This window comes from Charadrius vociferus, unplaced genomic scaffold (assembly GCF_000708025.1).
Source record: "Charadrius vociferus isolate BGI_N301 unplaced genomic scaffold, ASM70802v2 scaffold72, whole genome shotgun sequence".
NCBI classification, from domain to species: Eukaryota; Metazoa; Chordata; class Aves; order Charadriiformes; family Charadriidae; genus Charadrius; species Charadrius vociferus.
In genome coordinates this window covers 8524234-8551929 of record NW_009647830.1, presented here as the reverse complement: position 1 = coordinate 8551929, position 27696 = coordinate 8524234, and the positions used below count along the sequence as shown (strand labels likewise).

The 27696-nt window shown below is 38.7% G+C and overlaps 1 protein-coding gene across 1 annotated transcript in view; it reads right to left on the bottom strand.

The window, feature by feature from the left end:
• Positions 1–27696, bottom strand: part of LIN7A (lin-7 homolog A (C. elegans)) — a 38118-nt gene that overhangs the window by 6249 nt on the left and 4173 nt on the right. Inside the window, exons 3-5 of the mRNA XM_009882668.1 lie at positions 21986–22104; positions 4387–4458; positions 1791–2000 (exon numbers count right to left, since the gene is read on the bottom strand). Coding sequence (XP_009880970.1) covers positions 1791–2000; positions 4387–4458; positions 21986–22104 — 401 coding nt within the window. The remainder of the gene's footprint in view (positions 1–1790; positions 2001–4386; positions 4459–21985; positions 22105–27696) is intronic.

Here is a 27696-nt window from a genome sequence, read left to right as displayed (position 1 = left end):
ACGAATTATATTGTATGGGTTTGATTCAGCCCAAGATTGGTGTATGAACAGTTGCTCATAGGCATTGTTTCAAGTATGCAACTGCAATTCAAACTTCAAATTCTGCTGTTTAGACTCTGAATGCAAAAATATTTCTGTTGCATCTCGGAATCAACTTTCTCATGTGTCTACATGCAATTGGGAATTTCATATTGTGTTTTTTTTTCTACATTAGCTAAATATATATTCTAGAGCACATTAATGATTTTTTTTTTCTTTTAACAGAGTATCATGAAATAGAGGTGACAACAGTCAAATTCAATATATCTTCACATCAGAAGGTTCACCACTTTCCTCCCTGGTATTTGCCCAGATGCTGTTGACAGTAGAAGTTTTTTTCAAGAACCATCCACCAATTACTGAATATAAGCACTTTTTATCTGTCTTTTTATTCATCTGTTGAAAGAAGTGTTGAACAACAACAAAATTATTTGATCTACTTCCAATCAGTGAAGTTCAGGCAATTTCCTTATTAAATGTTCCTTTGCTTTTTCCCTGAGACTAAATAATCTTTTCAGTGGCTTTTCTTTTTTTGTTTTGTATCTGTTCTTTCTCATTGTGTACAGGGGCAAGTAAGCTTCCAGACCTATTATTTCTCTTTTGAGAACACGATAGTTGATAGAAGAAGTGGTAAAAAGTCTGTCTGAAGGGTTGCACTGATATTTTGTTTCAAGAGAAAGGGAATAGCTATTGTTGAGAGAAACAGACGACAACATGAAAGCATGCAGAAAATAGCATGTTTTTATTCTTTATAGGCTTGCAACAAAGAGGAAATTTAAGTTGGAAAGTCTTATATTTATGACTGGATTCAGGAATTGCTCCTACGTGCCTTCGGTGTATTTAAATACGAGGTTTAGATGGAGGTTTTGCATGAAAAGGGATTATGTTTTCATTAAGAGAAGTGTAGGGTTATATGAATGAGTATGCTTACCCTTTCAGTACTTTACATTCCCTTGTAAAAGGGAACAAAAAGCAAAATGAAAGGCAGAATTTGACCCATATCACGCAGTCAGAACCTTGTTTTTCCTCTCTATTCCAAAAGCCCTTTTATTTTTACCTGAATACCGACATTCATAGTGAAACTACTGCAAAACACTCCACCCTGAAGTACTGACTTATATGAAAAATGACTATGTAAAGAAGGTACCTTTTTACTGAAAATACATGCTCCCTGTATGTGTGTGTTTGTATATCTGATTTCTGTGACACAGATACCACAGTTGGATGAATGTCACTGAAAGAAATCTGTAATGTACCTTCCACTGCAAATCAGTACCAAATGTGCTTACCAAACTTCTTTTGATTTTATGTGTTCTTTTGATTTTATGTGTTCCAACGCTCTGAAGGTCACAAGGCTGCACAAGTGCCACTGAGGCATCAGTGTGCTTGGAAAGGGCTGTGTGCCTCAGAAGCCGTGAGGTGCAAGAATGACAAAGCCTGTTACTACGCTTTTACTGCAAAAGGGATTTGCAGAATTATCAATTAAGAAAGACATAGCTTCCTTGTAAATTAAGCATGTGGTGTGGATTTAAAATGAAGCTCTTCAAGCACCCTCCATTACAACAGAAATTGTAGTGGCACAAAGTTGTCGATGCAGCTCGGCCTCACTGGCCTGCAAATGCAGACTGAAGGTCTCTCACAGAGCTAATTCCTTTTGTTTCATATGGCTGCATTTTAAATCCCGATATTAGAACAGCTGTGAAAAATGAAAAAACAGACCAAAATGAAAGCTCTATCAAATTTCCACATACCACTCCATTAACCGAAAGCAGCTGGTCCCCCCGTTTGAGCCCTCCATGTCTTTCTGCCACTCCTCCAGGGATGATGCGGGAAATGTAAATAGGTGAATTTTGTTCCTTTCCTCCCATGACATTAAAGCCCAGGCCTTCATCAGTCTTTGGCAGCTCCACCACGCGCGGGTGGGAATGGCCTTCACTTGCAGCAAAAGCAGCAACTGTTGCCTGGAAGAGAAAGACGAGTGATTTGGCTATGTAGGGAGAACACTGACATACACTCTGCTGTTCATTTGCAGGAAGAATTCATTCCTGTGAAGGCATTTCAGTATCTTATTCTGACTTTTTCTGATCATCTGAAAAGCATTTTAAAAAAATTAAGTTCCATGCCAATGCTTTTGAAATAAAGGAATAAGCAGAGGAACAGAGAATTTAGGTGACTTGTCAAAGATAACGCAGGAAGTTAGCAGCAGAGCCAGAAGTATGCACTGGGAAGCCTGACTGCGTGGCGGTGAACACTTATGATCACTAGTGCATTTCTTCTTTGCCTTTGCACAGGAAGAAAATTTGTTACTCTGGGATAAGACAATGTGATCCCTACTGTGTTCCTAGTTGAAAACAAATGGATGGACTGAATTGTTAACCCTCTGCTCTGCTTTCAGAGGTACAGAATTGTTTATTTTATTCTTTGGGCACAGAAAAAAATCCTAAAAGGATATTCCTATTTTAAAAAGTTGAATTTGTGATTTTTATGAAATCTCTCAAGCTGAATAACTCCTGGAACAGGAATATGAGTTTTTATAATATAATTGGATCAAAACTTTTATTGAAAAATTAAATCTTAAGACAATGGATTTATAAATCAATTAGAAAAATCCTAGATTGTTAATCTTAGTCTGGTAAAAAAACCCCATGTAATAAACTCTGAAGCTTGCACCCAGAAAAATATTATATCTTATACTTCATTGTTCACTACAAGCATTTTCCTACTTACAGATCTTAGTAAATCATTAAATAAACATTAAGAAAACCCTTTATCCTTTTCAGTGTGTGTTTGTAGTCCAAACTGCTCGAACAATTCTGCATTATGCTGATGTTTTTTGAGCATCCTTATAATGCTTATGCTTAATAGAAGCTAGTGGATGATGTGACATAATGGATCATTCTCAGTTACGTGTTTTTGTACATGCAGACCTTGTCATCATGCATACATTTTATGTCAGACATGAATGCACTAGGAGAATGCAATGCAGACAGCCCAGAAATAACCAGGAAATATTGCGATATTGAAACATTGCTCTGTAACCCTGCTGTTCTATATGAATAAGAAATGAGAATGGCAAACACTAATTGGATTTCTCCCCATTTACTATACAACATAGCAATAATTTCTATGTTTACCTGCAGTGTAGACAAATCAGGATTTCATACACATATTTCTCTACATAGAAGCATAGACCTTACAAATTTACATTGTCCATTAACTTTCAATTAGAAGAAGGTTAAAATTAGATGAACAGCCTACAGAAAAGAATGTTCTATTTAGTAAAGAAAATACACTGCAATTTAATGTATATTAGGTTATTTGCTGGCCACTATACAGCTTGCTTCTCTAAAACACTGTAGAAATCATTTTGTAATACACTCCCAACCTTCATCTTCTGATACAGCTTTAAATTAAAATCCCTTCACACAAATACATAATGGTAAGATCTTAGTTCCACTAGGGTTTCAGCGAGTTTTGTCACTAATTTCACAGGAGTGGGACCATAAAGAAATATCTCTAAAAAATATTTATTTATGGCTTTTGCAGGTTTACCTGTTTTGCACAGTATCTGCTATACCACCCAGAAAACAGTTTTGAGTACAAAATGATAATGGGAAGAAGAAAGCCATGGTGGACCCGTTTGGAAGCATCTATCTTTGTGCATGTTATGAAAATACAAAGCATATTTCACACCAGCACGTAGAACAGGTATTTTCATGGACGTGTGAATTCCCTTCGAAAATTATCATTTTAGTAGTAGCAGCAATGTAGCTGTCATGGTCTAAGGATAGGAGAAAGGCATGGACAAAGAGACAATATATTTCATTAAAACAGGTAATGCATCAGAAAAAATAGGCTTGAATTTGAGTGTGGAGTCTCTTGATCAGGCCATTTTTATCACTATCCATCCTTACCATCCTTACCACTTACTCAGTATCTACAGTTCCCATTAGCTAGAAGTGGAATTTTGACTGTTTAGTTTCTGTCTCCCGAATCATTGTGTCCTTTCTGGGTGAGCTGTATGGGAAAATAGTCCATTAAGATATTGGTTGTTGCAGGCAGACTTCTACAGAATGAACCAGTAGATTTGCTTTTGCAGAGCAACTTCTCAAAAAGCATAAATTTCCATAAAATCATTCTCTTTTCTTAAGCTACAGAAGCAGCATAAAGGTTGAAATTTTCCATTATGATTGTTACCTGGGAAGTAGCACTGGTTCTAGACTCTGGGCTGCCACTGATGTCTAAATTTTCTTACAGTGTACACACGAATACCTGAAACACACACGCGCACAGTCAATTACTAGGTCACTTTGGTAACATGTATTTCAACAGTTGCACGTATCCTACCTTTGCAGTGGCCCTGGCTCGGAATTCGGGGCAGCCATTAACAGTTATGGTTTCATGCATGTATTGATACACCTAAAATGTTCATGAAAATAAAATGAAATTAATTATAGAATCAAAACAAGGACTTTATATTAACCCAGACAGGACGGTCCCTTTCCCTCATAAGACTCTGTTTCATTAATGCTGTGTTCATGCAATCACATAGTCAAGTGGCTGCTAAACTTGTGCACACACGGGTATACAGAAAACAGCAATCTGTGTTTCTCGTGACACTTTGCAAACTTAACTGTACATCTTCCAGCATGATTCCCTTCTCATCTCTAGCATGTCATTTCCCAAAACCAGGACAGTTAGGTTCTACATTATCAAAGATTGGTGTCTCCAGGCAACTGATTTGAATGCAGATGACCTGAACTGATTTGAGTGGTGTCTTAGCCTCCAACAATGGCTTCTTTGTTCTTTGAACTTCCCTAGAAACTAAACATTTAGGAGACTGATGTTACAAAAATATGTAAAATGCTCAGCTGATTGATTGATGAAATCAATCAAATGCTCAGCTGATTGTAAGATGCTGAAGATGGAAGTGAAAATTAAATTTCGGAGAAAGGTCACAGTACCGGTTTCCATCAACCATAGCTAGGAATTGCAAAAAGGGCTGGCAGTCTGGTAGGTCCGCCACAGACAATGGGTAAGATTTCCTTCAGAAAGGAATTGTGCATTCACATAGGTGGCATAAAATCAACACAGCCAATATGTATAACTTTCTATCTGTTGGTTTTTTTCCCAGTATACACTCTTGGCCCGCTATCTCTGTTCCTTAACTCTCCCTTTTAAACATCTTCAGTAAAGAGAAAGGAAAAGGCTCCCCCACACTGCCTTTGTTCTTTAGATTAGTCACACTCTTAGATGAAAAATATAAAAAAATGCCTTGATACTAGCCAGTTATTTTGAAAGAAAACTTAAAAATACTGATGTATAACTTACGGATTTTTTTGAAAGACAAAAGTGAATGCAAACAAACAAAACATTTTATTTAGTTTTCTTATAAAACCACCAAACCTAAAAAAAATGTTCCTATATGGCACTAATCAGTGCCATACTCTGGGCATTTTCTTGACCTACCTCATAAGGAATTTTGTCTTTTCATGTGTTTTATGTCTCAGGTTGCATTCCTCAGAGATAACCTTTGCTGGTAAAGTATGTTAGCTTTTACAGCAACATCCTTCTCAGGGTCCTTGAGGAGTGTTGATTCAATCATACTTTCCAAAATATATTTACTTTCCACTGATTTCATGATACTTTAGCCAGAGTGCCAAAACTTCCCTCTTTGGTAATGTAAATGTTACTTTGGCAGAGAAAGTGTCAGATCCTGAACTTAATTGACCTATAAACAACCGTTTGTCACACTGATAGGTAAAACTTCCCCATCTCCCTGTCCTGACGACTTGTTATGCACTATCATAATGATGTATTTCTCCTCCCTGAGCCTGTTACTATAAAACCTACACACTGATGAACATATTACTACAAACAATATGGGAATTAAGATGTGTGGCTCATTTCTGATCTCAGTGGACAGACATAGTGGTAATGAAACACTCTTGAGTAGCAAAATGTTTGGAATGACTGATCCCCAAACCTTTTTTGAGGGATATCATACACAAGGGAAAGGCAAAAAAGGAAAGGAGATAACAAATGCAATCCATTTTAGAGACTTAAAATATGCTAAACACTTTCAAAATACATCAAAAACATTATCTGTCTTTACTACCATCAGCACATAAGTCATTCCAGGACTTAATTCAGAAAAACTTGGGCCAGTGAAGAATACTAAGACAAGAGGAGCACACCGAAAAGTTTTCTGCTTTCTCCATTTGAAATGAAAACTTTCTTCCATTGGTAAAATTGACATTGACCTCAGTAAAGACCAGGATTTTGCCCTTAATTTCAAAACTATGGAAAAAGAAAGCTCTTTTATAGCCTCTAAAGGTTCTCTGGTTTGTTCTCTCTTTGTACTAGAACATGCCATCATAAAAATGGGTTGAGTCTACATACTCAGCATTATCCTGCACAGATCAGTTCAATGTTTATTGTGTTATGTTGTAGGGCATATTCTTATATAGTTATAAGAACAACTACTACATTATATAACAAGAACACTGTGTAATTGCAGTAATGAATCATTAAATACTTGTTACGTCAAAACCCCAAACTATATTGAACCACCGATAATGCTGTATTTTCTTGATATCTGCAGGCTCCCCTTTATCTTAAAGCATAAGAGATCATTGTACACATTGGTTTTGCTTGCACAGCTATAAATGCTGTGGCTGGCTATGTCTAAAAGCATATATTTGATTATTGAACTATTATGACATCAAGTTGTTTCGAAAACAGGTCACAAGGTTTCAAATATAATAACAGTTACTAGAAGTTCTTTAAAAATTTCATTAGTAAGGTAGAATATCACAAAAATGAGCTGATAATGATACATCCATGTGATTATTGGCTAGGTTTGATGTCATTTAACTCCATATTGTCTGCGTCCTACCAGTATGTAGCTAGTAGGCTTCACAATAACCAACATCATGGTAACTAATTTGTATACTGGTGAAAGAACAAACTCCCTAATGTATGATATGTTAAAAAAGAATCAACTGACTCAAAAACTTCTGAAAAATACAATCAATAATGTCATATAATCCCTGTGTTCATTTGTAAGTTCTCAAAGATCACAGATTTCAAATGCTGTTCTGCAAATAGTTATCAGTGATCATAATATCTATAGCACAGTTCTTAGAAAAAGAAGTCTTGCATGTCACATCTCACTCTCTATAAGCAACAGATGCGCCCGGTCTTGAATATCCGCTACAAATAGGCATTCGCAAATCTAATTCTACTATTTGACTGTTACATAATGTTTAATGTAATTTGAGTTTAAGAAGGGATAAAACACACACCTACATGACTTATTATTAAGTCAGTTTAACAACCAAACACAGATTAACTGTATCTGTTCCACCAAGCCCCTTAAAGTCTTTGTAGGGTTCAGATCTAATCATTGCTCATTCTAGCAATGCACAAAAAGCACACTGAAGTCCATAAATAATCATTGTTTGCCTGTAGTCACACTAACCCCTTTATCTACGCTGTTCTCAGCAGTACCTTAGCCGTGATTTGTGCACAAAGAATCCGTTCTGCTGCCTCTTCTATGTACACACAACAGATAAATTGAAAATACTCTTTGTTCTCAAACTAAATAAGGTGGCATTTAAATCCTCCTGGAGTGGAATATCACTTTTTGTTCAATTCATTTTATGTGACAAGTAATTGAAATGGTTCTATAAAATCTTTCCTTTCAGTGCCTGTTACCTGTGCATCTGATTGATTACATTTTTAGCATACAGCGATTCTCCTGAATCTAACAATTCTATCCTTAAGATGTCCTTACAAGATCTTCTGTAGATTTCCTTATTTGGACAAAATATCACTTAGTACAGAAGAAAACAAAGGTGCAGAACTTAATTATAAGTATTCTGAAAAGATCCTTTATGATATTTACTAAAGAATTTTTTTAAAACAGTGACCTTTGTTGACCATGACAGATGAATCATTTTGAAAGACATCACTGTGTAATACGAATGAGTTGATGACAGACAATTAATGTATCACAGAATCACAAACTGGTTGAGGTTGGCGGGGACCTCTGGAGGTCACCTCGTCCAACCCCCTTGTTCAGGCAGGGCCACCTAGATCCGGCTGCCCAGGACAGTATCTAGACGGTTACTATTATGTTACCAATTTGAAAAGAGCTGCGTGTCTATTTTTGTTTATACAGATATTTCTTTTTAGAGTATCTAAAAGACTACATGGCTGTTTAGTAATATTGTTTGCTGACAGACTCCATACACAGTCTGATGGTCTAGTGCCTAGGGAAAAGAGTTTCCACAATTCATTAATAATAGAGATTAAATTACAGGTGAAATGTCAATGTTTCAAGACACAAAGCTGCAGCTGTAAGGTAAATGGTAATGTTTCAGCTAATTTTCCCCCACAGCAATTTCTACCAAGATTGTCAGTGTCTGTACGCTGTCATCGGGTAAAAACGTGCTGCAGACAGGGATTTGGTCGCACAGTTCTCATTTGTGCTGTGGAGCTAATGTACTCAGTTTTGTTTCCTCTTTCCTGCGGTGCAGAAAATACAACACTTCCAACAAGAAATACTCCCAAAAACACAAATATAGATCTCAGACTTTTTCAGCTTCTGCAAGTAGTCTCCTCAGACACCATAATCTAAAGTTATTCTCCCACAGTACTCAAAAAATACAAGAAGAGTGAGGAAGGAAAATTACAACTACAAAATCTGAACTTGGAAGTGAATCCTCCTTGTACTGTGGCAGCTCTTGCTGGCACAGAGAAATGTACATTTTATTACTTCTCCCAGCAGGAGCTGTAGTGAGTCAGATGCAGCAGGTATTATTGTTATGACGGTGGTCCTCATCCCCACGCATTCAGTTGGGAGGCAAAGCGGCTGGTTTAGCATTACTGAAGCATGGGAAGGGAGGGCTGCCTTACAGGTACTTTTGGAGCTAGCTTCTTAACAGAAATTACTCCACATGGACTCATAACAAAGCAACACGTACCAGGCTGGCCTACTTAAGTTAATGTAAAGCTTTAGGAGGAGGTCCAGGAATAACAGTGCACTTAGCAGCCTGTTTTATAAAGGTGGCTAGAAGCAGTATTATGTTTACAACCTGAATGATGCAGCATTTCTGCTGAATTCTTCAAGTTACAATTTAATTAAACAGATTTTGTTCCATTAACTTCTGTAAAAGGTGTTCAGTGCTTTGTCCCCCGGTGAAATGTGACGTAATTCTAAGTGCAACCGTACCTACAGTAATGATGCTCAACAGAAATTAGGACAACTTGTCTAAACATCAGAAGGGAAGAAGAGTGAGGCGGAAATCATTTTACAGCAATGAAGAAGTGTTTAAAAAAACCCCAAGACAGCGCACATTGCAATTTAGACCTGTGAAACAGCAGGCCCAGATAAATTTTTCTGAGATTTATAAGTGAGGAAGTAACCTTTTTGAAAACGTTGGGGGTTTCTTAGAACACGAGATAACATATGTAAGAAGTAGTAATCAGCTGTGTTTCCACAGTGCCTGCAGAATGCTAATATATGAAAAGACATAAAATTCTTCCTTCCAGAAGTTACAACCTAAGTAAGTGCCATAGGTAAGAGGGTTAAAGGGTGGAATGAAGAAGCAACCTGCAAAGAGATTGATAAGCTATGTTTAACACATACATTGGCATCATCTGGGTTTAGTTTCTTTAGTGCATTTGCCATATTATTTATTGCTTCAATGTAGAAGAGAATTGTGTATCTGTTTTTGGAAGAAGTCTTTCAAGGAAGGGAAGACAGGAGCCTGACAGACAGCATAGAGGGCAGAGTTAGCGTGAGAATAACCAGTGCAAGGAAGACATAACTGGTTTCATTGCATTTATGTAGTCATGTCAACGGAACAGTATACATGTGTGCATCCTTGCAGAACTGAGGCTAAGCTATAAAAGAGAAATAATTATTTACTTACACCTCAGTATGATGCTTCTGCCATCAAGTGTGCTGGATCCCTGCCTTCCTAATTGCCTTCGTATGTTGGAATGGATGCAGCAAATATTTCTGTCTTCTAAGATGTCAAGTGGAAAGGAATATCTCAATCAGTCTTTTAACATGGTGAGAAGAGCTCATGTCTGTGTGCATGTGCTTTACTCAGCATAGCTGCTGGCCTCTCTCCTCCCCTCTTCCCCAAATCTACTGCTGATTTTCAGACCTTCAGCCTCCTTCTGGCCTAAGCGGTAAGACCCGTATATCATCTCATTTAGTGTGTGTGGGTTGGTCCTTGGGGTAGGAGGATGCCTGCTCTTGTGACAGGAAGAAGTGACAGCACAGAGGTGCACTGCAGAGCTGCTGACCTCCACTGTGGTGTTTCTGAGGACACTTCCAACTGCAGCGCAAACCAGTTATGCCTTCCACCCCCCACTTTGTTTACATCATTTTTACCTCTTCACATTCTGTTTGGCATTTTTTCCTTCCCCACAACCTCTTGCCTGTATTTTCCATTCTTAATCCAATACATTTATATCTGTGGAAGGGAATGCATTGGTTGGTATGCCTGGACAGACTACCCCAGAGCTGTACATCAGCACTCAATTCAGATCATACTTCTACCACATCAGTAGGCAAGGACTATTTAAACACTACAGAGATCAGGAGGGACTCTGATCACCCTTAACCTCTTGTACACCAGAAACCAAGGAACCTCACCTGGTAATTTTTGCACCAATCATAATTTTTTCTTGAACTATAGACTCTTTAAAAAGGTCTGTGAATTTCAAGCCTCCAGCTTGTTTAGGAAATTGGTGAACGGGTTAACAGCATTTCCATTAGAAACGGCTAAATTTGTCCAATTTCAAGTTATAACTGTGGGATGGAATTGGGTCTTTTTCATCTCTTTTGGTAATCTTTCCTTCTTCCCCACTGGAAGTATTTGTAGGTCTTTGTCTTATTTTGGACATCTATGCCCCTTATGACAGGTTTGTCAAGATTAAAAACAGCATTTACTTTTCTACAAAAATAACTCACAAACTGCTTTAATTGTCCATTTAAGATGACATCTGAACAGACGAGCACATAAAAGAAGGAAAACAAGTCAAACACAGGCAGCAGCGTATGTAAGCAGTGTGGAGGTATGCAGCTTACCAGATCACCCTTCCTTTTTCACAGTGACTTTTTACCTCTGTAACCTTATTCAAACTCAAACCCAATGTAATGGAGTGCTTCCATTCAGCCATAAACCTGTGATAGTTCAATGAAAGTGGAAAATCTCTAGTCACGGTGTGTTTATCTTTAGTTTTGTATCTCTTGAATATCAGGTGGAATTTCTGGCTTTGTGCCTGTGTTCTGCTTTTTAAAATTATCTCATGTGATAAGCATGCTCAGGAAAGCATGGCTACATCATAAAAGCATGTTTTCTCCACCACAGCTAAAGCCTGTAGCTAAGATACTGTACTAAACACGGTCATACACCATAGTCCAGAAGACAGTAGTTCCACAGGAAAGCTGAAAGCAGGCTGATTTTCTTTTCTATTTCAGTTGACCCCCCCCCCCCAAAAAAAATTAGCATTGTTCTTTCATTGTGTTAATAGCTACTTTTATCCTTGATAGTTAATTAAAAAAAATGGGGAAGGGAGTATTCTGGATGACTGAAGAGAATTTGACAAGACTGTCTTCCTAAATCTCAGGCCTTGCAGAGGACATTGACAACCTCAGAAAACCACCGGCTGTGGAACAACACTATGGATGCCACCTACACACACAGCAGCTTCAAGGTTATGATAAACTTAGATTCTTTTTAAATGTGATTGTTAGAGCAAATGAATCACAAAGGCCCATTTTTTTACAGGTTTGATTATTCTTGACAGAAGCAGAATTAGGTAATCTCATACCCATGTTCACAGTGTATACTGTACATCATCTTCATTCTGTCTCTGAGAGCAAACTGACAAAAGGTCTTCTTTTGTCAATGTCAAAAGGACAGGACCATGGATGCATGTGAGTATGGTGAAGTTGAAATGGCTGAAAATTACCTTAGAGGGGAAGGCATGTGATACATTATGATTCCATAATTATAGGGCTTCCTGGAAGAACCAAAATCTTTATTACATAAGTTATTTCCTGCAGCTACTGAATTTGGACAACTTGTAGAAAAAGCTGCTTTGTGACAACTAGTCTGTATTAATGAGCTATTTATATCTGACAGAATATGGTCATTCAAGGTCGCTGGCATTCTGAATATTTTTACATGATAAGCTTTCATCAGCCTGTGAGGATTTACATGTTTGCATCGGGAAAACTGTTAGTGTCTATTTTCAAAACCAAACATCTGTATCGTTTTCACAATTATCGTAACAATCCCTTTCCATGAAGTAACACTGCATGGATGTTGCCACACGCAGTAGGGATGCTAACCCATTAAAGAGCTCAAGCCTGTAAATGAAACTCAGTCTTGTTTAACAACCTGAGGACATGAGACAGTTTTAATTTCAGAACATGTGGAAGAAATATTATGAATGTTGCCTTTTACATTTTCATAGAGGATATTTTATTTAAGTTTCCTTCTTTGAGGGGCGGGGGTTACGGAGGAAACTAGGTCAGTTTTACCAAAGTGAAAAAAACAATCCAAATCTTGATGCATTATTAAGCTGTCCTTAGGCAGCAGGAAAAAAACCAGCACAGGCCTGAAACACTGTTAAAAATAAATGTAGTATAATCACCGTAAGGATATAATATTTTAGTTTAGGGTGGAACACTTCATGGAGGCTCCAGCTAAAATGCCAAGATATTACTTGCTCTGGCATTTTTTCATTTTTCGTGTGGAAAAGGGTGGTGCTCACTCTGCTCTGACAGTATCTGTGTTGCTGTCTAAAAGCTGAATCACGTTTTGGTCCCCGAGTTCTCGCCATATGAGGCTGTGCCTGTCCAAGAAACAACCCAACAGGGGTTACACACTGAGGCCAGAATATCTTTCCTCCCTTCTGCGCGAGCAGAAGAACGTAGCAGATGTACCAGGAAATGCATGCTGTCACATCCTCTGCACATATTGGGTAAGTCAGCTGAAACACTCCTGGTGTTGCTGTTAGGACACACAAGACCTCTGTGTGCCCCTCTTCTTCCCTCCAATGTTGATTCTGTCTGGAAATGTCACTCTGACACTGCAAAGTCAACAGGATGTTGCTTGGCACACTCTTAAGAACAATGACAAATGGACTTTTATTTGCAAATAAAAATTACTTATATGAGGAACAATAAAAATATGATTGGGTAATTTAGTTTTTTTCGTGTCCCTTCCACACTGTTCTATACTCTGCTCGAAGTCAATGGCAACTATGATCCGGTGTCTTTGAAGATGGTGTTACAGGTGTCTCAGAAATCGTATGCTTTGAAATAACCAAACCTTAGCAAAATACTGTCCTAGAAGTCTCTTTTGCTGCTTCTACTGCAATATACAGGGATCAAAAGATACAGCAACATGTGCGATTAGTTAATTCCCGTAAGACCACTTGGTAATCATAGCTTGTAATTTAAAATTCACTCTCTTAGACCTTACTGCCAGTTACTTTTGAGTTCAAAAATAAGCCAAGCATTAGTAAACACTAATTTCCTCCACTTTATCAGTAAGTCGGTATACGCTGTCAGGGCTGCTGTATGCAATAGCCATATTCTAAACTTTAACAGATTTGTCAAAACCATGCCAAAATCAGCACCTGGAGGAAACATGAGATAACCTGAGCCTGTCATGCGATTTCATCTCAAGTGTTCCTATTGAGCTGAGAAGGCAGGGAGAAGGAAGGAAACTTGTTTCTTGTTTTAAATACCAACAAAAAATGTAGCTAAAATGGAGTTTAAAAACAGTTTTACAATTTCTTTTCTATTCTGAAGTCACAATTAAAAACTGGAGATTGAGCAGCATTTCTCAGGAGTCTCATCAGTGACATCAGTTAAGCAGAAGCAGGGGGGTAATGAGGCTCCATCAAGGCAGAAACAGTGGTGCGGTGGCTTCCAACAACCTATCAGCGTAAATATTCCTCAGTAGTTCACCTTGCTGCTGATTTCTCTCAAGAGGAAGAAGCAGGTTTGAGATGAACTGCAGCAGAGGCTATTCTGTCTATTCTTAAGAGGTTTTCTGTAAGCAAATAGCATACCGCAACAATAAACTAAAATGATAATGTGAGGAAAACAAAAAAGATGCTGAGATGCACCACCCATGTTGCGCTGGAGTCACCTTCTGCAGCATACGCAACTGCAGCCGTGTGCAGAACTAAGAACATCACCTGAGCACCACTCACCAGAGAGTTTTAGTGAATATGGTACAGCAATCCACATAAACTGTGATAGGAACAAGATATGCCACTGCTTTGATTCTATACATTGCAGGACTTGGGAAGCACTACAATATTTATCTTTTCTGAAAGGCACAACTACGCAAGCAGAGCACAAATGTGAGTAGATATATAGCCATCAGCTGACTCTGAAAATTGATCTTTAATCAAAACCAATGGGAGAAAGCACTGCTTAAAGACCAGTGATATGGTCTGGCCCCAGATTCTGGGGTACTACATCTGTGAAATCAATGTATTTAGCTCTAGGCAGCTAAAAAAGAGTGACAACAGCAGCTGGTTTAAATCTCCTACAGTGAAGTCATGGAAGTCACAGGGACTTAGTAATTGCACAGAAGCTTAATAACGCCTTCTCTCAGACAATGCTTGGGCAGCTTTGTAAATTCATATAATTGCCATTAATGAAGGCCATCTGCTGAGTGACAAGGTAATCATTCTAAAAGTTCTCATTCATGCCATCCAGGGCTTGCTAGCAACAGAGTAATGCTTCCATCATTTACGGTAAAGTGGTATATGAAACTTCATTGTTTTTCAAGATTTGCGTAATTTCTGGTTACATTCACTCTGAAACATAGCACATATTTGAACACAGTAGCATAATTGAAAAAATATTCTGTGTTTACTGCTAACTTAAGGTTTTTGCTGAACTTTCTAAATGCCTAATACAGCACGGTGGCAAGACAAAAAGCAAGCAGCCCATCTTTTGAAATTTGGGTTTTTTTTTCTGCTCTAATTTACATACATTACAAATCCTTCTCTCAACTCATCATTATAGATGCAGTACTAGTAACCAGGAGAGGGAAAGAAAAACTCTGTAAAACCTGAAAACACTATTACTTTGCTCTATTGTCATCTTTGAATGAAGTTAAGTAATGCCTTTTCCAAACAGTGATTGAGGTACTTATTTAGCTGACATTTTTATCTCTATGTTAGATGGCATTTCATTGCTAGGGCGCTGGTAATGGAAAAGGGATGGAAAGGTACAGAAGAAGGTTCTTGCAAATGCTACACAGCCCCAGAATTGAGGCCCAGCTGTACTGGTTCAACAGACATTATGATCTACCCCAGTATCTAAAAATAAGATAAAATGCTGAAACTTTACAATTAGCATCCAGGAATGCAAAATGTAATGAAAAGGTACAAATCAATCCATGCATAAATGTGTGAAAATATGAATGAACTTGGTCAATTTGCACAATTCCGTATTTGCTGCTGCATGAGTGCTACTGCTGAATTAATGGTGCAGTAATTGTGAATAAACTAGCTGGAATACCAGAACAAGGTATAAAAAGGTATCAGATTAGCCTAAGGAGAACTTTGCTTCCCAGCCAGTCTAATGGGGCATCACGCTAATATAACTATACTGCTTTTATGACCTGAGTTATAAATCTGAGTCGACAAATCTTGCTCGCTTTACTCATATGAGTTGTCCTATTGCCCTTTTGTTTACTAATTGCCTTATTAGTAAGTCCAACACGCCACTTTTACTTAATCCTGACCAACACCTCCATTTGCATTGGTAAATGTGACAGCAGGGGACTTTAGATGTCAGGTTTCCTACTGAGCCTTAATCACAGTTCTGTGCTGTGAATTATAGCGATAAGTCTTCTCGACACACACATGTATTTTTTTCCCCCCAAAGTTGCATCTTCTAATTTAACGACTTCAAAAGCTGGGTTTGCCCTGTGGAGATGAGAGACCGACTGGAATTGTATTTCTCCTCCTCTAACAAATAGTGAGCTCCCAGTGAAAAGAACGCGACTCAGGGCAGGATTTGAACTTTGGGGCTGCCTTCTGTGCCAACCAAGAAGGTTTGGCCTCATGAGCCTCTATTTTTACCAGGAATGGGATTCATCAGGCAGAAAACAATGAAGCTCTGCTTTCAGAAGCTATGTCTGGGAGGTAGAGGAACAGCATTGTATTGCAAACTGATCAAACAAATCTTGGGATTCTTGAAACACAACAAAACCAGGACTTTAAATGACTCCTACATTAAAATCCCAAATGAACAATTTTAGTAAAAGAATTCATGAGAAGTTTCACCTGCGTCCAGGTAGCACCCAGACTGTTATATTTAGTGCAGCCCTTTAAAATAGAGTACACCACTCTACTGGGATAACTGAAGTGAACAGCTAAAGATCCCAGCCAGCCTCCTGCTGTCACACACTGCATCACAGTAACGTACTGAGCACAGTATCACCACCCTCAGCTTTCACCACCCAGCAGCCTTCTTCTGGTTCCCTAATATTTGCAAATACATATATCAAGGTTAATAACGAAAAGTGCAGGTAGGCAGCTTGAAGAAGTGAGCAGATAATAACACATTGCATATCAGCAGCACTGGGATTACAGGCGTTCAGATTGCTAAGGCATGAAAATGAAAATTATTAATTAAAGGAAATCATTCCAATATACCAACTAGCTGAACTATCCTACCTAGTATATAGGGCCATGATGTTTTTGGTGTTACAGAACATAATCAAATATATCTCTAAAGCAACTGGGGGGCATCCAGACCTTATCAGAAATGGGTCAGTGTTCTGCCATTGCCATTTTTTTGTCTGTAAGTCACTAGTGCTCTTTAAATGTCCGGGATGCTCTGTCCACAAGATATTTTTATAGTAAGTCTGAAAGTTTTAAACTACTGAAGTAGAAACTGAACTACCTTCAAAGACAACATGCTGTTCCACAGGCTCATTTCGTACAAAACATACAACAGTAGAGTATTTTGTCTTGACCGCTCCCTCTTTTAATAGTCAGTGACGCTGTTGTGAAAAAGTGCTTTTCTGCAATGACCTGATATTTTGGTGGGAATCATAAGATAACAGAATGTAATAATGGTTATTTTTGTGAGTCTTTCTGATGTGATTACTTTTGGTATTGATAAATGCTTCACCATAGGTATTTACCAGTCAGATTTTCTTTTAAATAATATCCGTGCAGAAAAACATGAGATTTAATCTTGAAATGGAAAATTGGGTAGCGAAGGAAGGCTAGGAGGAAAGCAAAATACACCTGAATTTTAGACTACTATTTAACATAGAGAAATAGAAGCTTGAGAATCAATCTGAAAGAAAACTTCTGCTCATCAGGAGATGCATGGGTTTATCAAGCTGTATCATTACTCTCCTGGCATTTCAGTACCAATTACCAGATATTAACAGTAAATGAAATTCTCATAATCTGCTAAGGTATTTGTCATAATTTCGGCTGGGATGGGGTTGACTTTCTTGCTAGCAGCTGGTATAGTGCTGTTTTGGATTTGGGATGAGAATAGTGTTGGTAGCACACTAATATTTTTGATTGTAGCTAAGCATTCAAGGCCTTTTCTGCTTCTCACACCACCCCACCAGCGAGGAGGCCGGGAGCGTACAAGAAGTTGGGAGAAGACACAGCGGGGACAGCTGACCCCAACTGACCAAAGGACTATTCCATGTCATATGATGTCATGCTCAGTATATAAAGCTGGGGGAAGAAGAAAGAAGGGGGGGACATTTGGAGTTATGGCATTTGTCTTCCCAAGTAACAGTTACATGTGATGGAGCCCTGCTTTCCTGGAGATGGCTGAACGCCTGCCTGCTGATGGGAAGTACTGGATGAACTCCTTGTTTTGCTTTGCTTGTGTGCGCAGCTTTTGCTCTATCTATAAAACTGTCTCAACTCACGAGTTTTTTCTTACTTTTAGTCTTCTGATTCTCTCCCCAATAGCAACTGGGGGGAGTAAGTGAGCAGCTGCGTGGTCCTAGTTGCTGGCTAGGCTTAAGCCACGACAGTATGCCACATTTTCTTGATGATTTAGTGTGTTTTGCTCAACTGTTTATTCTATCTTCTGTGCCTACAGATCTTTACAGTTTCTTGCCAGACCAGAAGTTCACCTTATCTTACAGTTCTCATAACTTCCTTTTAACTGACTTAGAGCAATTAAAGTCACTTTATCAATTCAGGTTGCCTGTGAATATACCTTCTCAGTAGCTCAATTATGCATTCACTTTTGTAGCCTTGCCCTTCACCTATTCCAGGAACCCCCTGGGAATCAGAAGACAATAACATAGCAACAGCTTTGAATACACAGCAAAAACACATGGAAGGGTAAAGGACTTAATGGTATAATGGACACGATTTATGCATCTTTTGCCAGGTGATAAGGCTATAAAAGGCTTATTAATCTTCATGTAGCTAGAGAGCTTTTGAAACAAGTAATTTTAAAATGCAATTAATTTTTTTTTTCAAAATTCAATTTTAATGTGACCAGACTTCAGTTAACTTGCTTTCTGGTTTGGGCATCTTCAGGTGAAAAGGAAATACTGAGGCCATTACATACTTAAATTATTTCCAGAGCTAATACATATTTTCGTCTAGTGCCAGACAGAATATTTCAGTTGGTGGTACTTATATTTAGCTAAGTGAGAACCATTAATCACAATTTCCTTACATAGCATCCTAGAAAAATGCCAAAGTACTCATATTTCAATTTCATTCACTCAGTCACTTCAAAAAGATTTTATTTCTATGGGATATTAGCGCAAGGATTTGAATTGGTGGGTTGATTTGCTAAATAAGTTCCCATAAATACAATTCATTACATCCCTTTAATAGATTCCTACCCATAAGTTTGGAATGTATGTCATGTAACAAAATACCTCATACTTTCAAAGGCTAATTGATCATGAAAGTGATTTCCTGCTTCTGTAGTTAAAGAATTCCTACTTATAGAAGGGACAAGTCACATTCAATCAATACTATGTGGATTATACCTTATCTTTGATCATTTTACCTGCATTCAGCCTGATACTGAGTTTCTCTGGGATGTAGTTTAACAATCAAAGCCACTGGACAGTTAGGTGTCCATAAAGACTAGAAAAAAAAAATGTTTATTTTCCAAAGCTCCTCCATTATGAAGTTTATAGGACTACAGGAATCAGCCTTAACCTCTTTACCAGATTTTCTGACAAAAGTTAGGCTCAAATCTTGCATTATACAATGAACACGCCACACTGCAGATCTGAATCTCTGCATACATATAATAAGCAGCCTCTTCCAGAATTTGCATACTAATACAAAGCCTGCCACTGCTCCTCATCCCACTGCGATTACTCTTACCTACTCCTCACACGCGGTCTGCTTCACTGCTTTCTGCAGGAAGGCTGTTGTGTTCTGAACAACTCCCACTTTTCTTGTTACTTCCAACTGACTGCCATCCCTTCATTTGTAAAGGTCAACAACTTTTCTCCTCTAAGTCTATGTAGGTGCTAATAGAGGGAGTTAAGAGCTAGTTGCCAAACTCTCGTGTTTTGCATTCGGGGTAAGAAGAGAATAAACAACGGGAGGGAGCATTTGCAGGGAGATTTCTGTCTAGCCTCAGCTATCTCAAGCTCAAATATGCTCAGAAAAGACTGTACTGGTCAATAAAGTAGCTATCAGCCTTTCATAAACTCCAATGTACATGAAGGCCATGCAAGAAGGGCACCCCTGATTAATGGCAAGATGCAGCTCAGATATCCTCCAAGCCCTCACTGCAGTGCTTGAAGATGTCTAGCAACGTAACATGCCCAAAATAGTCTGTGCTTTTCTTATTAGTTTTTTTTTAAAAATGGAAGAAATTATTTTCTGCGATTTTCCAACAACTCTTCAACTGGTGGAAAAAAAGAGAGTTACAGTGTAAACATTTGCCAAGAGCTTAACGTAAGTAACTGAAAAGAGGAGCCACATGTTGAACAACTTTAGGTACTAGCAATGTATGTATGTCAATTCTCCCGCTCTCCCTAAATGGAAAGATTTGTTACTGCGCCTTTTATATTTGAAGATTTCTTCTAAGAAAAGATTTACACACATAGTGATGAATGGCATTAACAACCTTTTTGCATGTAAAAATTGTGTTCTCTGATTGTGATATATTAGATAGGTTATATTATATATACTACATGTCAAATATGTAAAAAGAAATAAATGTTTTTGTTTATGAAGTTGGTAGAACTCATGTAACAGTTCATTCACCGTCACTCAATTCTTGTGTAACAACTAGCTCCAGGCTTCTTAAAGTGACTATTATTTGATTGTAAGAATCTAACAGTAATTAGATAGCCTGTCATGTGCAGGTTGTCTTTGCACAACACTCTATAAAGACCTTTTGTGCCACTGAGATGATTTTGTCAAAATCTACTTTCAGTTCACTGAACTGAGAGTGCATTTGTCTAAGCCATTTTCCTACTTCCTAGGCTCTGTACCTGTTTCAACAAGCTTTTTGTTTGCTCCTGCGAAGACTATTTTCCAGAGATGAGTATAAATTTGATTTCACTGATGATGCTGCAAAGACTGAAAGTTGTCTTTAACAACTGGAGTACCAGGCTCTGCTATCTGGAAAAAAAGAACCAAAACCAACCCCACAGCTTTTCAATGCCCTGTGGTCAATTAAAGAAGCATTTAGTTGGTTAAATGAAAGGACTAGTCAGAATATCGGCTTTTCAGGGTACATACTGCCACTATTTATTGTCATGGAACACTATTCCTTTTAAAAAGCCTTGAAAACTGCCATTTAATTAAGTGGAAGCCTCTCTCTGTTTCTCACATTGAAGAATATATTCCATAAAATAAAGAGCGCGTTGCGTTTTGCTTATTAAACTAATGTCTGTTCCTCTCTTTCTTCCTTCCAGCCACCCAGCAGTCCACTCAATCAATGCGCTGCTGTTGCCTAGTTATCAGTAGTTCAATCCTGCTACCATCGAGGGAACATTAGATTCCCCATTGATTTCAGCAAGGGGGGATTAGTTCCAGGCAGCAGATAGATAAACAGAAGTTCTCACAGATTTTCTGCTGAAAAGATGTTGTTTTCATTAGGGCATTTAGAGCTGCTTCTGTTTGGCAGGCTAACAGCATTCAGTGTAGTAGGTAAGAAGTCTGACATAATGTATTAATTTGTGGTTTCTAAGAAATTTCTAACACAAGTATTTGTAATTTAACTACTTTAAAGGTAATGCTTGCATGCATGTAGGAAGGAGGGGTCCTTCTTCTCTAGCTTGACTAGAAGAAAACAATCATCATTTACCTGCTGTTGGGCAGAGCTTAGGAAGGCCCTGACCATGGCTGGCAGGGTTAACGATCACAGTTCTTAGCAATTTGACAAGGATTTTTGACATGTGGAGCAAGGCCCACTGGGACCTGACCACTGACTTCAATGGCAAGATTCCTGTCAGCTTCAGTTAACTTCAGTGCTTGCACCATTTGTCTCTCACTGCAATCTGATTTTATCAGCACATCCCTATCGCACACCTGAGCTCAAAGGAGAGGCATTTAAGCTTGCACTGACTCAACTTGGCGTGTCCCCATATCCCAGCACAGTGCTGTACAGGTTAGCACAGACCTTGAAACAGCATGAGCAGAATACTAAAGTACTAATTAATCACCCTTTCTCCTTAGCAAGGCTAATTGCCTCAGGCTTGATGCCTTGCTGACGCAACTGCTCTGTGTCTGCTTTTCAGTAACTTCAGCATTCTGCATGGTAGCAGACAGCTACAAACACATCTCACATCCATCATCCTTTATACAAGGCACTCCTGCTTCTCCAGCACTGAAAGGCAAATATCCTTTGCTTTTCAGGAGTGGGATATTATTCTGAGAAATAAGTAAAAATCTCAATCCATACCTCTCTGATAGCTGTACAAAACTCACTCTGCAGCACCTTCTTTAGGGACTGTAGCTTGTGTACTGGTACTTCTCCAGATTCTTGCAGTTTCTCCAGTAACTCAATTGCTCTTGCAACATCTAAGTGGGGACAAAAAAAGGAATACAGATCAGTACAAACAGTGACTAATAAGTGACTAAAAGGGGCACAATGATGGTCACTTTAAATTTAAAATCAGCTTTACCAACATATACTGTATTAACCTTGTATTATACCAGCCTCAGCTAGTTAACACCACTGCTGTTCAGAGATCCAAATCCCAAAGTATGGACAAACTGCGCGTACACATATACAACAGACACACAGAGAAGTTCAGTCTTAGTTGCAAACATTCATTGGAACAAAGCTACCAGTTCAAAGCAGCTAATCCATATTAGCAGACCTGAAATATTTCTTGCTTTCTGCATAAGAGAAAATTGCACAGGAACAGTATGGGACCTACTTTCAGAAAATCTGAAAGAATGAAGCTGAGTCCTTATGTAAGCACCCTCAAGATGACAACACCTAAGAAAAGTATTTCAACTTTTCTTCTCATAAATCTAAATCTAAATACCAACAACTGGTGAAGAAAGTCTTCTAGAGACAAGTAAAGTCTGCTAGGGAAGAATGGGAAGTCTGCTAGAGAAGAGTAAATATGTAAGGCTCTTGTCTAGGTCTCCAAAGACCTCATGTGCTACACAAAACCTGTATGACCCACAGAAATACACGGAATAATATTTTTTGGTGGCCTGAATTCTCCTTAAGCAGCTGTGTATTGTCAAGGGAAAGACTGAAGTGCCTCTGAAGAGGAGTCCAAAAGGCTTAAGTGAGTAGCCATTTTGAGTGGTGAGTGGGAATCTGGTCCAGTCAAACACAGTTCGTGCCCTCACTCTCACAGTATTTTTCCTCTTTAACAACTAGTTTCTAATTTACACAGTTATTGTTAAGATATATATTAAAAAAAACCCCAACCCATGAGATGCCCAATCATCCTTTATGGCTGGGGGCACAGAGGCACAAGAAAATAGTGGCCAGTCTCATGGAGGCTAGCCTAGTCAAGCAAGGGACACACTGATGCACACACGGGAGTGAACTAAGCCATATGCATCCTGGTCAGTCTTCAGGATGGTACAGCTTAATAGAAGGTTTTTTTCCTGCTGTGTCATTTAATGCTTTCAAATCTTCCTGTAAATCTGCTCATACAGTTGAACCTGGCAATGCTGTTGTCTTGACTGTGCACTCGTTCTCACGTATAGCATCTCTTGCATAGCTACGAGAGCCACTACTGGCCAGTTACACCACTCAACTAAAAATAGGTCTGTATCCTAGTGATGACATGAATGCGTAGTACTAAAAGATAAAACAATATTTCAGCCATTTTAATTCTGCACTTTCACTGCACTGAAAAGAAACAAACACCCTCCCCCTAACCACATAACTCCAAAATTACTACAATGGCTAGAAGCAACCTTATATAATTCTCCTTTCTGATGACAAAGATTGTACTGTTTGTGACTGGGAGATTATGCTAATTGAAACAGTTCTTACAATCCTTGGCTGAGCTATACTGACCAGATGTCTTATACAACAAAGACATGAGAAGTTTTCTGGAAATAGAAAGGAGATGACAGTAGATGAGCTACAATGGGAATACAATCATAACCGTATATTTGCATTTATAAGAAATTAATTACCATCCAGTGGCATCAGTGTTAGGAAAAGAGAAGATGACACCTCAAAGAATTTACAACCTAATTAAAAGAGGCAACTGGTCAGCATGGTAGGTTGTGCCATAGTAAATTAACACCCAAACAATTCTCAAGCTTTTCTACAGGCATCTGTCAAAAGACAGCTCTAAGCGTGAGAGGAAGCATGGCAAACAGCACACAGTGTTTCTTTCAGAAGGATGTTTCCACTTACTGGGCTGTAGTTTGCATCGCAAAGCAGTCTTGGAGCTCATGAGCTTTCAGATGAAACTAACCCCAACCCCGGTTCAAAGACTGCATCTGTGCTTTTGCTCCAAGCACTGCTTCAACTGCTGGCGGGCATCCAGTCCATGTTACTGGATCACAGAGAGTCTGAAATAACCTCTCTGCACAACGTACTCAATGTGGGCGTGAGGTCCTCAGCACCACCTCTTTTGCTTTGCTGATCTGCCCCTGTTTCTCCACTCCACGCTGTCTGCTGGTAGAGACGTAGCCCGTATCATTCAAAAGGGATCATCTGAGAGACAGAGAGCTTGGTGTGCTGAGAAAGAGAAGGTCTGGATTAATGAAGCAGGTTTGTGAGCTGCATGTATAGAGACAGCAGTCAAAGCTGTATTTGCAAATAAAAAGGGAAGAGATGATGTGGAGGTGTACCAAGAAAGATCCCTCTAAAGCCCTTACTGAAGTGATGATCAGAAAGCCGAGAGGAGACCTGGGGAATAATAAGGCCATGGAAACCGAGAGAAAATGAGATTCTAGAAAGGAGAATATGACTGATGGCAGCTAATACATCAAAGAGGATGGCTTTGTGATGTAAGAAGAGGTAAGTAGACTCTTCAGCAAGAACCATTTCAATGCAGTGTAAAAGAATGGCAATGCATTAAATAAAGTATGATGCAACAGACAAACATGATTTTTAATGTTGTTAGTAATAATAATGCCACAGTTATTTTAGAAAAAACCCTATTGATTCATTTACCTGAGACTTCTTTTAAAGTCTGTATCTGCCACTCAAAACTTGCAGTTAGCTAAATATTAAACTCTCACTCCCAGTTATTAGTACTAGTTGGTGCAAACTGGTACGTTAGACAGCACAAAGCAATTAGACTATTTATTCTGAATAAGCTTCAGCGACCTACCATAATAGATCAGATAAGGCCTCTGAAATTCACGTGATACATGATAGCTATTGAGATAGTCTAAATCAGACTGGGGTCTTCTCCACTGGCAGTCCAGGTAAGTTGAGAACTGTCTTTCCGTATCACCAACTATACTTGTAGAAGGTCAGTGCCACAGATGACAGACTGGTTACTATCTTACAGTTGCTTCATCTCCACACCTGAAAATTCTGTAAATCTTTCCACATTTGCTAAGGTCATATTCAATGAAAGATTTGTACTGACTGAGAAACCTGTTCTGATCCAGAAGGAAACATAAATAGCTTTAGGTGCGTTTATCAATTTAAAATACTTAAGTACATGTCTAAACATTATCCTAGGGCATGTACTAGATGGTAATTACCTAGATGGTAATTAATCACTTCTAAAGTGAGGAGTGTTACAATACAAATGATAAATTCATATTCCAGTTCAAAAGTCTGGCATGAAATTAATGGGCATTCAGTCTGTACATTCATATGGAAAACCAGGCACTAAGTTGTCATTTACCAATACTACATTACTTTGTGATTAATAAGCAGTTTGGGCTAAAGAAAAGACAAGAGTATCCCCAAAAGTATCCCAAGAGCATTCTGATTTTCCACACTTCCAAATTCATCCAACATGCTAAAATGCATGAATGCTGTTACCCAAGTTCTTGCTTTATTATTCACCTATCATATCTGTTAACAATAAGCAGTCTTCTTTCTCTTGTCACAATTAGGCCCATAGTTTGCTCAATTTGGCAACGACTTGCGGGATATTGGTCACGGTAGAGAGAATATAGAATAATAAAAAACTTCATGGGATAAAATTATAGAATGAAAATGAGGCATGCGTTCAGGGCCAAAGCTGTTTGTTACCAGCTGATGCTTTGTCAGGAGCAAAATGTAACAGTTGGTACAAAACAGAAGATTTTGAGCAGACTAAAAATGCATAAACATGACTATATAAAATGTGACCTCAGGAAATAGACTTGGAACGAATGATTGCTTTAGGACAGGTTAAAAAGTGAAATTTGTCAGCGCACAAGAACTTAGATGATGCATAGGCTTTTTGCTGATGGTTCATCCAAGGTGAGTTCCAGCTAAAACTAAAGCAAGTACTTGTTCAAAGAAGGTAAATGACCGGCAATGAGAAAGATTTCGAAATTACATTGGAAAAAAAAGCATATAGCAGGGGATCCACCCCTGCTGAAGTCAATTAGAGTACTGTTATATGTTTGAGAAGGAACGGTATTCCTCTTGTGGGATATTTTCTTGTCCTCAATCCGCCTTTAATTACAAATGTAACCAGCTTTGCTTGTAAACGTTATCACCAAGGAAATGTTCTTAAATACCATTTTCTTACATACTTACGGAAAGTGCAAATTGATGAAAAGAGTGTGTGTGTGTGTATTTATATAGATATGAGTAAAAAAATATCCTGGAATTATGTTAAACAGTTAAGTTCTATGTAAATAAAATACCCTTGCTATTTATTTCTGATTTGTCCTTCCTTTAACCAAAGATATTTTTTAAACACAGCTTCTGAAAAGGATTGTTTTGCCTAGTCTCAAACATTTTCCAAAATATTAGCTACATTATACTAACATTAAACTCATGCTAATGTCATTGAAATCTATCCTCATTTCCCACATTCATATCCCACAGGTTTCGGTGGGAATTTTGAGTAATGGTGTGGGTAGAATTATTCCTCTGTATTCTATGATGCATATACTTTAAAAGGAATATGCACTTATTTCCCCCTTATTACATCCAACTGTAACCACATTTATTTTTTTTTACCGTTTTTTTCCTCATACATATGCACAAGTCTTTTCTCTCCCATTTTATTTAACATTCACTTTCCTTTTTGTCTTCTCATTATCATGCTTGCCTACAGCTTTTCAGGAAATAATACTGATTTCATTGTGGTGGGTCACGTTATCAGTGAAACACAGAGAAGGCAGGGGGCTGTGGGTAGGCGGAACACATTTTATCAAGTGCACTCATCAAAAGAAAAGCATGACTCTCAGAAAAAAATCTCATTTCAAGTGTTCTTTCTGTATTTTCATTTGAAAGAAGTTTCATCTCCATTGCTAGTAGGACACAAGCAAGAGGCTACTATACAAACCCTAAAAAAGAGGGGAATCATAGAATTGCTGAGGTTGGAAGGGACCTTTAAGATCATCAAGTCCTACCCTGACAAAGCCCCTTCTAAGCCATGTCCCCAAGTCTACCCTTTTTTTAAACACCTCCAGGGATGGCAAATCCACCACCTCCCTGGGCAGCCCATTCCAATGTTTAATAACCCTTTCAGTGAAAAAAAATTTCCTAATACCTAATCTAAACCTTGTCTGACTTAACTTGAACCCATTTCCTCTCATCCTATCACTTGTCACCAGGGAGAAGAGGTCAGCCCTCACCTCTCTACAACCTCCTTTCAGGTAGTTGTAGAGGGTGATAAGGTCTTCCCTCAGCCTCCTCTTCTCCAGGCTAAACAACCCCAGTTCCCTCAGTCGTTCCTCATAAGACTTGTCCTCCAGACCCCTCACCAGCTTCATTGCCCTTCTCTGGACACGCTCCAGCACCTCAATGTCCTTCTTGTAGTGAGGTGCCCAAAACTGAACATAGTACTCAAGGTGGGGTCTCACTAGTGCCAAGTACAGGGGGATGATCACTTCCCTAGTCCTGCTCACCACTCTATTCCTGATACGGGCTAGGATGCTGTTGGCCTTCTTGGCCACCTGGGCACACTGCCGGTTCATATTCAACCAGCCGTCCACCAACACCCCCAGGTCCTTTTCTGCCGGGCAGCTTTCGAGCCACTCTGCCCCACGCCTGCAGCA